Source organism: Talaromyces amestolkiae (genome assembly GCF_001896365.1).
Source record: "Talaromyces amestolkiae strain CIB chromosome Unknown scaffold5.1, whole genome shotgun sequence".
Taxonomy (NCBI): Eukaryota; Fungi; Ascomycota; class Eurotiomycetes; order Eurotiales; family Trichocomaceae; genus Talaromyces; species Talaromyces amestolkiae.
In genome coordinates this window covers 1,418,283-1,433,013 of record NW_024468041.1, presented here as the reverse complement: position 1 = coordinate 1,433,013, position 14,731 = coordinate 1,418,283, and the positions used below count along the sequence as shown (strand labels likewise).

Genomic DNA, 14,731 nt, shown 5'->3' with positions numbered 1-14,731 from the left:
GTGACCATGAACAGTTCCATGATGATTCATAACAATAGTGTTGCAGGAAGCTCTGCAGGAAGTATGCATTCCTGTCATTCTCTCTCTACGTCTAAGCCGTTCATGTGCTTACGCTAATTCCTGGTCTTCAAGTGCTTCATCATCTTGACCAGCAGACTAATGGTCTTGGATCAAATATTTCCCATGGGACTACCGCTCATCACCTCCCTAATCCCTTGGCACAGCATTCGGGGTTAGGTGAAGAAACTCAGATGCAGTACGACCCGCTCTCACCGAATCAAATCAATATGGTAATTATTCGCTCTTATGGAAATATTACTTGTTACTGATAGTTCGTATCAGCATCCTCAGAGACTAGAACAGATGGAAAGAATGGCCAAGTACTTTCCCAAAAGATTTGCCTTCCCATTATAGGTTAGCAATAAAAGATGCTTAGGCTCTTGACAATGAAGAAGACCATGACATCCAATACGAGTTTCAAGGGTTTCAATATCGTCGAGTAAAATGGCTTCAATCCCACACATGTGAGCCCTAGTCAACTAGCTCCCCGATAACTCGCGACTTTCTTGAAGGTCAGGAATCCTACGTCCGTGCGAAGATGATGAATTTATCGTCAGTCTAAATTTGGGCGCTAGAATAAGCTCATTCATACTCTGTACGGTACCATCATGACCGTGTTGAGCGCTCGGATCTTTCCAAACTACGGTAATCTTGAAAGTTGAGGTCGTATTTTCAGCGTGTACTATGTACGAAGCATACTGAATTGKGGGACAAGCCACAGTGGAGATCTCGGAGCGTCGGTCGGTCGGATACGTGGCCGGTACTCTGTACAGTCCTCCGTAACGTAATGTAAGTATTGTAAATATGGTAATGATTACAGTACGTTGTTCCTCCGCCTTATTTCCCCGATGCTCCGCCTGTTGTCTCCGTGGAGCCCGTGCGAAGGAAGATCAAGATGAGCCGATCGTCGTTCTGACTAGTCACGCCACTATGTCAAAGCTGACGGGCGGTCATGCTCTAGCTTGGACGCCTTATTCACAGCTGGGGAGGTCAGAGTGATTGGTGACCATTGACTACGTGAACTCGCACAAAGATGAGTAGTCCACTGACTTTCAAAGATCGACTCCACGATACGAAATCAGGCTGGCAATGGGGGTTATCAATTACAGGCAGCCGCAAATAGAGAATCAGAATATTTATAGTTTGCATTTTTTGCACAGAACATTCAGCCAGGCAGCTATGTCTTAGTTGTTGGTTTGTTGGTTACACGACTCTGTCGACCTTGCGTGCTGCATGGCCCTTTAGCTTGAAGGTAGTACATGAATTTCGTATTGACTGGCCTGGGGCTGTTTGTCGGCCATCCAATTACTCCTTTCGTGATAGATACTTTTTAACCATTCAACCAATAACAGTCCAACGTGAGCCTGGACTAGGATGCTGTCTCGTCGCTAATTAATTGCCTCGTTAGGTGATTTCTGCACACCGGCCGAATCGCTAGCTTGGTTGGGCTACAGATAGAGCAACGCTAAAAGAAGCTTGAATATTGATCCGCCATTGCTCTTTATTCGTGGAGAATACGAGAGCCCCGCTCGACTTTGTGGGCTTCGAGTCTTTGGGCAGTTTGAGTCCTTACTAACCCAGCAATATGGATTTTTCGCGGGGCATATGTATGTTTGAATTTCAAGGGTACGTACTAACATTCCTGGCTGTATCCATCAAATTGTTAGTCGTCGAAATGGTCCCGAAAATGTCCGTCAAATTATGCGCAACAGCTAACTATCATGAACTGTTGGATGTTAGTCAAATCCTATTCGTCACTTATTTGACTTGTCCATACGCACTTCCGAAAGACCACATTGAGAACGACCCCCGGGAAATTTCCCGGAAACAGATCTGCTTGTAACTATTCACCAGCTTCTGAAGGCATGTACAAAAGCGTAAAGAGCCAGTGTATACTTAGCTAGTATAACCTTTCCTTAGTAATATGAATGATAGGACCAACTTCTTATATCGTCATTCACACCAATAGGCTAAAAACACGGAATTTAATACCAAGCCGCAATCCCGGCATGTCAGATTCCTCCCCTTCTGGTTTAGATCTAATGACGTTGATGAATGGAGTAGGTGGAAGACCTAGCGAATAAATATGGAATTTTATGATTGTCTCCATTCCAGTGAAAAATCACAGGACTCAAGCATATGTTGTTATTCTTGTGTTATGTATATTGGCTACCTAAGTACATGTCCATCATTCTTTCTTCTTACTTAGCGCGATCTAATAAAATGAGACCCATACTCCACCCCGATAACAAACCCAAGGATATATATCTAACAAACGCAGGTGGTAATTCAACGATCTAAAAACAGTCAAAACGGCAGCACTTGGCGTAGTTCCGAATCTATGCTATGACGGTCCGCGGTCTGTGAATGGGCATGGAGTCAAGTGCTTGGGCTTGTATGATGATATCCACGTCAAACTGCTTGGTCAATACACCTGTTTCGTAGGCGACATCCCAAATGTTCCGTACCAACGCGAGGACATCTTTGGTCTTGATAGGCACTCGATGGTTGCCTTCCCACTCCATGAGTCTCGCAGTGCCTTCTTCGCAGTATTGTGTCAGAAGCTTGCGGTGCTCATTCAATCCAACGTCCAGGGTTCCGTGAACGTGAATAGTGGGGAGATAGAGAATATGCTCTGTGCTACCTCGAAGTATATCATCTGGTAACGCGGTCATGGAAGCTTCGGATGCATCGAGAAGGGCAGGGGTCATCAACAGTCGATGATCGAGTGAAACCAAAGGTCCTCGGCCTGCGAGGATCACCGCGAATCGCCAGTTTGAGCCAGCGCGATGTAAGCCGAGTCTTTCTGCTCGAACTTGCTGGCGGAACAACAGACTGGCACAAATCTTTGCTCCCTGGCTAAAGCCTAGAAGACCAACCCATTCGCCGCGTCCTCCGAGACGGTCGTCTTCGTCCATAGCTGCCTTGAGACTACGGTCAATAGCCTTGACAGCATCATCTGGATGAATTTGGGGGTGAGATTCTTTTGATCTTAGCCATCGCTTGAAAGGACCGAACTCTTTATAGACTGAAGTCACATCAGGACCAGCGTCGGAAGAGAACGGTGCCTCAGCAAAGACAAGTCGAAATGTGGTCGAAAGATACCGTTTGACAATGCGGCATTGTGCTCGGAAGATCCTGGCATTTGTTCCACCACCGTGTAGACAGAGAATCCTCGGTAGATGGACGGTGTGGTCGACTCCAGGAGTGTTATGTTCGATAATCATGATGCTGGCGTTGAATGTGCGGTGAAGACAAAACGGCAAAAAGGAAGCACAAAATTGAGAGGTTGTGATTTTAATTATTCTTCAGTAGCGAGGTTTAGGTTGTTCAAAAGGTGATTGCTCAACGGGATCAAAAGAAGGATTGCATCGACGATTGTCTTTGGGCTTGGATAATAACAACCACCGTGACCTCGATACCTTAACCTAAACAGATGGCAAAATGAGGAACAGCCCGCCGAAGACACTATGTCTCGCTCGGGTAGTCACTTATCGTAAGTTCTTGTGTCAGAATCATATGTGCAATGTTGCGCTGGCTCGGCCCCTCTCTGAGAGATCTAAGAGATAGGTGAACGGACGGCCGGTTTTCTCGCTAAACCCGCGACAGTAAGGCATCTAGACCCAAGGAGTGAGACTAGATTGATGGTGGGTTTAGATAGCCTCTTACCTCCTGTTCATTCGTTGGCGAAGGCACGAGGTTCACCGAATGCTGGACGCCCTTGTGGCCTCCACGTGTAGACGACCCAGTCATGCATTCTTCCGATATACGGATCATTATAATGACTCACTGTGATATGGTATTGTGGTGACTGCACATCATGCTAACCAATGGTTTGAACGCAAGTCATGACAATAGGCGGTAGGAAAGTGGGTATTGCTCGCTCGGAGATTTAGACCATTCCATGGCTTCTAGGAAGTTAGGGCTAATCTTCAGCCCGTCGCTAATCTTAGTTTACCAGCCCTGCAGCCCCTAGCAGAAGGTTTCTAGAAGCTAAATGCCCTGTCGATCCTTCCAGCTGTCTCGGCTGGCTAGTGCATCGGGCAGTCGGACTTTCTATTCAGGTCTGGCTAGTTGCCAAGTTGTTTAGTTGAAGCATATACATGTTGTGGCTACCTAAGGCGCATGAGTGCCAAGACCTCATGTCCTGGATGCTGCACCCGGCTGAGTGGACGTTTGAGAATATAGTTTACATATTGGATATCGTAAAGTGCTTAATTCTAGACTGCTGTAACACATGTTTCTAATTTATCTTGTTACCTTCCTGCTGTGTCGTTGCTTCTTCTACAAGTTAGCAGGGGCATTTTAAGGGGCGAAAAGTCCGAGCGAAACTCCGATTAGCAGAGGACGAGGAAACGAAACTACGGCTATGAGCCATAGTCAGAGTAAACGGTGGTCAAATGTTCTTTTCTGTAGTTCGGACGTTTTGCCCAGGTTTATGCTTGAAAGAAGCCCCAATACATGACTGTTGATGCCACTTACCATTCGTTGCTGGTTACAAAACGGAGATATGTGGAAAGTCATCATGAACCAAATGTTTGGCCCTTAAGTTTCACTGTTTTGCAAAGACGTTTTTACAATACATATACAGCTGTGGGAATTTTATATAAAACATTTCAATAAACCTATTAAATTAACATCGCTAGTTGAATCAGAAAAAGCATTGGAAGTGTTTGCCCCATTTCCAGTTTTTTTCTCGCGCATAATCATTTCTTGCTATACAATCATAAACGACTCATTCAAAATAACACCGGAATCATGAGTAACGGAGTGACACCAAAGACCAAATTCCCCATTGTCCTCGGCTCTGGACTGTATGGAAGTTATGATCGATTTGAAGGAGCTCGCGTGAAGACGGTCGAAGACGCAAAGGCACTGTTTGATATTTTCCAGGCACATGGTCATACTGACATTGATACTTCACGAATTTACTCTGCTGGATCATCTGAGGAGTATTTGGCGGCAGCGGACTGGAAAGGACGAGGGCTCAACGTTCGCGACAAACTCTACCCGACTAAGGGAAAGCCACTGGGTCATCTCGGACCAGCATACAGCCTTGAACCTGCGGATGTGCGCAAAGGGTTGATGGACTGCCTTGAAGCTTTGAAAACAGACACACTCGATCTTTTCATTCTTTACGCCCCCGATCGTAAGACACCTTTGGAAGATACGTTGCGTGAGGTGAACAAACTGCATCAGGAGGGATATTTCAGTCGGTTGGGGATTGCCAACTACATGTCCTGGGAAGTGGCAAAAATTTGTGAGCTCTGTGACCGAAATGGATGGATAAAGCCCGTCATCTATCAGAGTCTTTACAACGTTCTTTCTCGCGCAATCGAGCCTGAATTGATCCCATGTCTGCGTGCGTACGGATTGGCTTTGCACACTGGACAACCTCTCGCTGGCGGTTTTCTCACTTCGCGATACACTCGCGATTTTCCTCTTACCGAGCACGAGGCCGGTTCCCGATTCGATCCAAAATGCTTCCATGGGAAGCATCACAGATTCCGCTACTGGAATGATACCAACTTTGACGCTTTGGACATGATCCGCGAGGTGGCCAAGAAACATGATCTTACTGAAGTTCAGTGTGCTATGCGCTGGTTGACTCATCACAGTATGCTGAACAAAGATTGTGGCGACGCAATCATCATTTGTGGTGTAACTCCGCAACAGTTGAAGGAGGATTTGGCGGCTTTGGAAGAAGGGCCTTTGCCGGAAGAGGTGGTTCAGGTATTGAATGCTGCGTATCTCAAGGTTCGTGGTCTTGTAGGACCTTACAACCATTAAATTATCAATGAAGGCAAGTACTTTTTCTTGTGTTTGTCGGATGTTAGACTGCGGGAATAGCTACCCAATGACTTTTTCACATGTATTCTCATCAGTGTGATTGTTTTTGATAGCTATAGGGCGTAAAGAACAAGACCAAGTGAATTCAGCACGACTAGGAAGGAAAGATTGAGACCTCAGAGTTGAGTGTATTCACCTAAGAATTTCGTGAACCTTCTGGAAACAATCAATCTAAATACTAGTTTAAGACCATTAGACGGTCTAATCTATGTAATAGGTTGACACAGAAAACGTGTGTCTGATTCTCAATTGCGAGAATTTCAAATGTACTCAGGTAACAGAATTCATGCCTTGATACACGCCCGTGATGCTTGCTACATACACTTTTATTTAAAATCAATTCATCGTAAGCAAAATATGTTGCTTTTCTGGAAACTGCAATGCTCTTGTAACATGGAAATATTCATAATACAGCTCGTACAAACAAGAAAAGTATGAGAAAACTCTTAGACAAACCTAAACATCAGTCTTGGGTCTATCCTCAGCAGGTGGAGGTGGCTTTGCGCCTCCGGGTCCCCCTGGAGCTCCTGGAGGCCCTTGTTTCTTCCGTATGTCTACCCAGCCCATGCCCCAACAAGTCAGAAAAGCGGCACATGAAGCTCCTACTGCGAGATAGAAGACATGATCAACACTCGTGGCGTAAGCGTTCAAGACAGCTTGCAGGTCCGACGCTGGTACAACAGATCGGAATGCAGTGGCACCAGCTTGAATGACTGCCTCGACATTGATATCGGGAGCTTGTTGCGGGATGATCGTTCGGAGACTATTATTAAAGATGACATCTGCAAAACTGAGGAATGTTGCTGAGAAGAAGGACTGGCAAAACATGATCAATGCCATCGCTGTCGGAACTTGTTGCAACTTTAGTGTATTTTGCACCGCGATAATTGGCTGGATCAGTTATATTAGTCTTGTTCAGAAGAGATGAATTAATGTGGAATCATGAACAGACCATCTGTAATCCAATGCCGCGACCTACACCCAGAATAATTTGATATCCGATCCATCTTCCTGTGCTGGTTGTCGTTGAAAAGGTCGAAATCAGCCCGTTGCCTACAGCGGCCAGAGAAGCACCAAGGACGGTCAATGGCAAATAATAACCGATTCTTCCCACTATAACGACTAGTTAGTGGTTGTGCACATTTTGAACCTGGTTTATACATACACAGCTGTCCGGATAAGATAGCAGAGATCATCTGACTGATAATACTCGGAAGAATGTCAACACCACTGATCATTGGGCTAGCATTTTTGATAGCCTGGAAGTAGATTGGCAGGTAGTAGGAGCCGCAAAGCAAAAGAGCTGCAAGGAAGCCGTAAGTGACGCAACTAGCCCATACTGTTCGGATTGTAAAAATGGAGTATGGAATCATGGCATTGTCGCCGACGCGATATTCCCAGAGCATAAAGATGATGAAAGTCACGCCAGCGCCGACGAACAGACCGATGATGGTAGCCGAGTTCCATGGGTCAGTGCTACCACCGTATTGTAAAGCCAAAAGAAACATTATGGCGGCAGGGGCAAAAAGCGTGAAGCCGATCAAATCGAGATTTCCTAGAACTGTGCTGACGCTTTTCAGCCCTTTAGGCTTTGGGATTTGTTCGGGGATACTGAGGAAGACTAGGAGAACTGCAACTAGTCCTCCAACCGGGAGATTGATATAGAAACCTTAAAATAGTATCAGATAAGGCTTGCCTTTCCATTAACCCAATAACAAAAAACAGACTGTTGACTTACACCATCGCCATGAAACGTAGGAGGTCAATGCACCTCCCACCAGCGGTCCAGCAACCATACCTAATTGCGAAACTATGAGGTGTCAATAGCGACCATTCATATCGTGCGACTAATAATACTTACTTCCCATCAGGAGACCCATAAGAGCTAAAAAATGTTGTCAGAAGTTTTGCTGAGCATAGATCGTTCGGGCATACCTGGTCTTCTAGGCATTGGTACTGCTCCAGCGACAATAGTGAAAGCACCATTTTGAATACCAGATCCTCCCATMCCAGCCACTGCACGACCGACAATCAACATTGTAGACGAGGTTGCGACGGCGCAAATGAGCGAGCCGATTTCAAAAACAAGAAAGAATGATAGAAACGTCCACTGTTATCGATCAATATTGGTCCTCTTTGTAGACAATTGGTAACAATGAGTTTGTCATACTTTTGTGTTGAATGTAGAGTAGAACCGGCCTGTGAGCGGTTGTAGAGATGCACTGTTGACATACAAATCTTGTAAGCAATGTGATGGAAAGAGAGGAGTCAAAATATTTTACCTTGCCAGTTGATAAGCACTACCATACCAGCCCACATCATTCAGCGAATGGAACTATATGATAACATTGTAAGATAACCCGCCTCGTTCTGGAGTCTCCGACACGTACTTCACTAGTAATTCGAGGTGTAGCCTGCAAAGAAGTCAGCTCAAAACATAGGGCCGTTAACATTCAATGAATCTTACTGTCGAAATGATAGATGTGTCGAGTAACATCAGGAACGCAACCAACGTAATACCAGTCATCATGAATATCAACTTCGGTCCTTGAACCCACTCATGGCTCTGCGGTGGACCTGCTGGTGGTCCTCCTGGTGGCTTCGACCGTTGCTCTTGTGTTGAAGGGAGAGATGCGGACTCGGCGGAGTTCGAGCCATCTTCGAGCTCAATGTCGTCAAATCGCGAGGGATCTAATTTCAGATTACTTGGTTCGTCGCCAAAGTCTATCACTAATGTGGTTGAGGAGGGTCTCTGACTTGGTGGATGAGATGACATTTTGTTGTCTTTCTCTATGATTTTCACACCGAAATGTGCAGTTCGAAATCAGGAATCGCAACGAAATAGCAGGAAAGTTGTCGTATATATTAAACCAAGATCATTCAAGACTATGACGAATACTAATCAGTCAGACGAATAGAAAAGAGTTTTTGTGAAAATCTCAAGAGGAAAAACAGTAAAGCATAAGATTCGCAGATCGGTAGACGGCAAACTAAGTCACCGTGGACAGCGTACTGCTGAGTAAGGCCAATAATGTGAGCGAGCTCTAGCATTCGAAACTGCAAATTTAGCCCTATAGACTACGAAGCTGCATGATAATACATGCGAAGAGTCCGATGGTAGAAAAAGCAAATTGAAAAGCTGTTCAGTCAAGGCTAGGGCTAATTCTTTGTAGATCGGGAGGCAACGGGCCAAAGCTTGTTATATTACGAACTTGTGGTCGATATACCCTGCCAGAATTCGATGCGACTAGGATCGAATTAGTACTAGATCGATGTATAATTCTAGAATAATTTTGTTGCATGCAACAATAATGTATATCAAAGATACACACTAGGGAAATAGTGTATTGTCGACTTCTTCCGTACTCCGTGTTTGAGCGGAGATACTCTGCAATGTCCGAGGTTCCGCCCCCCTTGTTAACGCTTTCAGCGGGGGGCAGCAGCTTGTCTATTGTTTTTATGTCCGGCTGTGTTTTTATTAAGCAAGACTACCTTTGGAAGGTTCTTGGGGCTTTTTTAACTTATGCTGTTCAAAGAGGTCAGCCTTCGACACTGAGACGAGGGTGCCAAACGAGTTACCAGCCAGCCGGGCAGAGTAATAAGCTCAAATGACGTATTTGAAATATCTTTCTTACTGTATAAGCACATCTAGCGTAGCTAGAGGTAAATATTAGAGAAACGCTTATTCCTTTTATTTACTCTTATGCACAGGTTTATGCTTGCATATAGTCAGAAGGTATTCGGCTGGCCAAGGACAATCCAAATCGGGGCCTTGTATACACATTGGAGTGTACACTTCCATATCATTCTAGAAAATTATAATCCATGTGCATACACACCACATTCAATCGGCGAGTCGGCAACTATGTTCACCGGCGAAGTAGATCATGTGGCAATTACTCGATCTATGGATGATTTTTACCTTCTGTCCCGAATCGAAGAATTCTTGCGTGGCTCTGACTATTTTGACGATCGTTTCTAAAGAACGTGATACACGTGAAATCGCCACATGGGATTGATTCTAGGCGATCGCTTACAGGGTACGGCACCTTCAATTGATCCCTATCCTATCAGCGATGATGAACTCCGCTTTCTATTGAAATCCTCGGCAATAGCATTCTGCTTTGTCTTGGATACGGAAGGAAATGAAGCAAATGCCTTCATAGAGCACTGAGATTGCTGTTTCATAGTTGACTTTGAGATTTCTAGCTATCCTTTTCAGTGGCTAATGTTAGGATAGATATCCGAATGCACGTATGCAGAATTCTATTGAGAATCTAGTTCGTTATACTATTGTAAAGCAAAATCATATACATTCTAGTAATTAACAAACAATGTGCCATCTTGCGTATAGAAACCTTCATATAAGTCACGGCCGCATTTTAACCAGATAAAACCAAACGGTCTTTGCAGGCACTCATTAGAAACACCTCACAAGATTAATGACCCTCAACCAGACAACGCATTCCCCGCGGAGTGGCCATAAAATACATCAACGGATTCATTTCTTCCAAGGTCATGCCGTCGCGAGTCGACATGTGGGCATTGGGGAACTTCTTGAAAAAGAGGGCAGCTCCCATGCGGATTTCGATTTTGGCGAGATGCATGCCAATGCATACTGTATCATATTCATTAATTGACTGTCGAGTAATTGAAAGGAAAATCACAGATTTTCGTAAATAGGAAATATTTGGACTTACCACGAGATCCACCGCCGAATGGCAGGAAGGCATCTTTCATTTCACGATTTGGGTTAAACCAGCGCTCAGGTTGGAATCTATTTCGGGAAGTCAGTAGCTATTCATGACGGCATTGTAAAGGGGGGCATACTTCTCTGGGTTTGGGAACGCATATTCATTCCTGTGCAAGCTATAAGCCTGACTCGAAACGATAGTACCCCCCGGAATATTATGACCGGACAACTCAGCGCCTTGGTCAGGAACCACACGCGGCAACGGCGACGGAGTTGCAGGATATAAGCGCAGAGTCTCGTTCAAAACAGCATTCAAATAAGGCAAATCCTGCACATCCTTATGCTGCAAGTTATCTGGCAAGCCAGCTACTTCGGCCACCAACTTCTTCTGGACCTCAGGGTTGATGCAGACGCCGAAGATGAGGTACGTAAGTGTCACGGCAGTTGTGTCGCTTCCAGCTGCAATGTAGCCAACGGCTTCGCGGACGATTTCTTGATCTGTCAAGCCTTCCTTGCCATCTCGACCAGGATTGTAGAGTTTCGTGAAGAGCGTTGGTTTGGGATCGATGGGATTGAGATCAATGATGCCTTTGTAGCGTTTGATGGACTGATCGGCGTAGTTGCGGATACGAGCGCCAGCTTCGGTGGCCTTTTTGAAGACTGGCAATGGGAGAAACCTGACAACAACTTCGATGAAGGGGAAGATTGATCGCAGAGCCATCAAGCGGGAGACATTTTGGAGATCCGTAATGTATTGCGTTTTCTATGCCTCGTTAGTGTATCTACCTTGATGCTAGGGATGGGAGAAACTACCTTTCCAAGCTCCAACATACGGAATGATTCACCAAACGACAACTCTCCAATAACATCTGTGGCCATAAATGTCCACCACTTGAAAATATCCGCCGCACCAGTCTTTTCAATCTCCTCTTCGATCCTGGCAATGGTCATATAGATACGCTGGTTGATAATAGGCTCCATCTTGAGCAAATTCTGCTCGGAGATTGGGCCCGACAACAGTCGACGACGCTCAGCATGAAATCGCGGATTTGTCGTGCTGAACAGTGTCTCGGAACCTTGATACCCAAGTTTGCGATACCAGTTGGACTTCAAATAGCCAGCGCCGACTTTGTGGATCTCTCGTGCCGCGCTGACGTCGGAAAAGTCGAGCTCATTGGGACCGATGCGGACGACGGGGCCTGCCATTAGTCAGTTGCATGTCCAGACTTCTTGCGTCTATCCGGTCATACCATAGATTTGGTGTAAGTTCTGGATCCAGCGTGGCCTGGTTCCCTTGATGAGTTGATATTGGGCATACCAGCTTGTCCATTTGGTGATCTCAGGACCAGGGATCCGGGCAATTGGGTTTGTGTAAGTCAAGTAAATTACGCGCTATTTGAGTACAAGAAGTGTTAGCCTTGACTTCACTGAACGCTCTAATTTCAAGCACTTTTATATAATCGAGAATGAGGGCTACTGGACAGTCTTACCAGGATATAGAGGCCGATTAAACCACCCAACACAGCGAGTGTGGGTGCCAGACCCAACGATAAAAGCGCCATAATGAAGACGACTTTTCTCTGTGTCTATATTCGCAAGATGTACACGGGATAGGGTTGTGAAGTCTTACAGCATGAACTTTGCGCCAGCTCTGGTCTATTTTAAACAACGTGATTGTGATAGCTTAGCTATTCGACGGTCATATCGGCTTATACACTGCCCGTGGTCAAGAAAATTATGTAATATATCTACACAATCCTAATGGGCATCAGTCGGTCAGAGTGACTGTTTCAGGGTCTAGTCACGATGTTTTTGTATAGCGTATGCAAAATTACTCCGAACCGAACGGACCATCCGCTTGCATGTCCTTCGGCAAGCTGATTGGAAGGAGCGCGGTGGTCGGTAAAACGGCGTTCCTCATTGCGATTGACCTTTACAGATAATGTAGTTAATATTTGCTGTTTATGGGGGCGATAACAAAGGTATTGAAGGCAGCACTGTCCAATCTTCATAACTGTTGCACAAGGTATGTAGAGGGGCGAGGGTGAGTGATTATATTCTAACCGGAAAAGAGCTTGTGGGCGAAGATCCAGTCAGATGCAGTATCGTACGATAAGTACAAATGCACAAAATCTTCCATCGAATAACTATTGTCGGTCGGAGTTTCTTGGGCTACTCTCGTACTTATTAAAGCGTTTCACGAAAACCAATCCCCAAGAGCATAGCCCTTGAACATTGGGGCTGCAAATAAACATAAACCACTGCAATAAGTATAGACTCCAAGCTCAACAAGATTTCAACTGATAAAAACTATATAGCGTATGTCTGTGGCTGTAGACCAACATCCCATTTCTCTACCCTTTCATGATCGGAAACGTAGCATCGATTTACGAGACCTAAAAAATTAGAAGTACCAGCACAGAAAGACCCAAAGTCGGCGACAAAAAGGTTCTACGGACAAACACAGAATGACTACCACCTGGACTGAGACGGCACCAGGAGTGTATGAAGCTAGCTTGGATGGTGCGGAAACCGTATACCGCAAAACAGCAACGGTATTTGCGCCGCTCAAACGCGAGCACTGGAGGCTGCACACAATCTGCCGCTTTAACTTTGGACCTGGTTACAATGGACCAGCCGACAAGGAGACTGCTCTGCGTCAGGCATGGAAAGCACTTCGATATGAATTTCCTGGCATGATTGTGGCACCAAAGGACGGATTCAAGAAAACTTACACGGCTCCGACCGCGGAGTCAACACAGAAATGGCTAGACGAGACATTCTTTGTAGAAACAAAGAGAACAGCAGATGAGATCATCTCTGAAGCCGTATCTCTGCAGGAAGTCCCAAGTCTCTACTATCTCCCAGCCACATCAGAAATTCTGTTCTTTATCTCCCACTGGCGCATCGACGCCATGGGATCATGGATGGTTACCGACCGATTGTTCCACCATCTTGCTCACCCGTCCAAAGAAGATTTGCCAGAGGTGCCACCTGCTGACGAGATCAAGAAGATTTCCCCGAGCTTGGAAGATGCAGCAGGATCACCCAAAGTGTCGACACCGGAAATGGATAAAGTGGCTGCCGACCACATTGCCGCGCATCACCGAAACGCCATACAGATGGGTGGCATGCCTTACAAGGGCGACGTCACGACACTCCCTGCAAGTCCCAAACGAGAGGCTCTGATCTTCACACGGGAAAGCACTCAAAAGGCAATTGCTGCATGCAAAGCCCGCAGCATCACTGTGACTGCTGCTATTCACGCCGCTCTAGCAGAGACCGTATTTGCCATGGGCTTGCCTGAATCGCGAGAAAATGATTATGTCACTGTCATGCCAGTCAACTTGCGAAACTACCTGAAGGCACCTTACAATGGAGATGGACATGCGCTGCAGACCTATGCCGGCAGCATCACACCTCGAGTCTCTCGACACGCCACCTTTGCCGAGCGAACATCCTACCTGGTCGAGTATTATAAGACTCGATACGATCCAAAGCTTATTGAATGTCTGCGGCCCATCTACAAGTACCATGCAGAAGCGCTCTTCAAGCCACGACCGGCACCGGCAGCAGCATCAGGCGACGCACCGGCACCGGCGCCGGCTACCAATGGAAACACGCGTCCTCCTCCCGGTCCTCCCAGCGGTATTTCCATCAACAGCCTCGGCGTGGTAGAAAAGTACTTCGGCGGAAAATACGGCGATGCGGTCGATGTCGAGACATTTACATTTGGTGTCAGTATGATTACGCGTCAGACCATGTTGTATGTGTGGACGTGGAAGGGCGAATTGACGTTGTCGAGCGAATACAATGCGGCGTTCCACGATGCGGAGGAGGTGCGCGAGGTGATGCTGTCGATCAAACGCGTACTAGAGAAGGAGTTGGAAATTAGTCTGGAAGAGGCATCGCATTAGATCGAACGGTAAAAAAGTACGGTAGATACTACGAGCTGTAGAAAATCGAAACAACGTTGCCAAGCAGACTCCATATTGCTGATTAATTAATTGATTGTCGTACGTACTCCAGACGCGTCGGGGCAAAGTGGAACGGCAATTGCCGGTGTCGATGACGCCACGATTCAATCCAGTGGATTGTCCGCTTAGTCACACCATTGAATCTAGGCCT

General features: G+C 46.0%; 5 protein-coding genes across 5 annotated transcripts; 2 read left to right on the top strand and 3 right to left on the bottom strand.

Annotated features, from left to right (window-relative positions):
• Positions 1-2,399: 2,399 nt before the first annotated feature.
• On the bottom strand, positions 2,400-3,287 carry BHQ10_003571 (uncharacterized protein; the record flags this gene model as incomplete). Its single annotated transcript, XM_040875842.1, has 1 exon — positions 2,400-3,287. The coding sequence occupies one exon, from the start codon at positions 3,285-3,287 to the stop codon at positions 2,400-2,402; it is 888 nt and encodes a 295-aa protein (XP_040732075.1).
• A 1,531-nt stretch (positions 3,288-4,818) lies between these two features.
• BHQ10_003570 (uncharacterized protein) lies at positions 4,819-5,850 on the top strand (the record flags this gene model as incomplete). Its single annotated transcript, XM_040875841.1, has 1 exon — positions 4,819-5,850. The coding sequence occupies one exon, from the start codon at positions 4,819-4,821 to the stop codon at positions 5,848-5,850; it is 1,032 nt and encodes a 343-aa protein (XP_040732074.1).
• Positions 5,851-6,366: 516 nt separating this feature from the next.
• On the bottom strand, positions 6,367-8,686 carry BHQ10_003569 (uncharacterized protein; the record flags this gene model as incomplete). The annotated part of the gene is made up of 8 exons (XM_040875839.1): positions 6,367-6,801; positions 6,863-7,023; positions 7,076-7,579; positions 7,649-7,720; positions 7,772-7,795; positions 7,846-8,020; positions 8,301-8,324; positions 8,378-8,686. 8 exons carry the CDS (start codon positions 8,684-8,686, stop codon positions 6,367-6,369), a joined length of 1,704 nt encoding a protein of 567 aa, XP_040732073.1.
• Positions 8,687-10,349: 1,663 nt separating this feature from the next.
• On the bottom strand, positions 10,350-12,165 carry BHQ10_003568 (uncharacterized protein; the record flags this gene model as incomplete). The annotated part of the gene is made up of 6 exons (XM_040875838.1): positions 10,350-10,528; positions 10,611-10,687; positions 10,741-11,366; positions 11,417-11,802; positions 11,854-11,995; positions 12,094-12,165. 6 exons carry the CDS (start codon positions 12,163-12,165, stop codon positions 10,350-10,352), a joined length of 1,482 nt encoding a protein of 493 aa, XP_040732072.1.
• A 906-nt stretch (positions 12,166-13,071) lies between these two features.
• Positions 13,072-14,520, top strand: BHQ10_003567 (uncharacterized protein; the record flags this gene model as incomplete). The annotated part of the gene is made up of 1 exon (XM_040875837.1): positions 13,072-14,520. The coding sequence occupies one exon, from the start codon at positions 13,072-13,074 to the stop codon at positions 14,518-14,520; it is 1,449 nt and encodes a 482-aa protein (XP_040732071.1).
• Between the last annotated feature and the right edge of the window lie 211 nt (positions 14,521-14,731).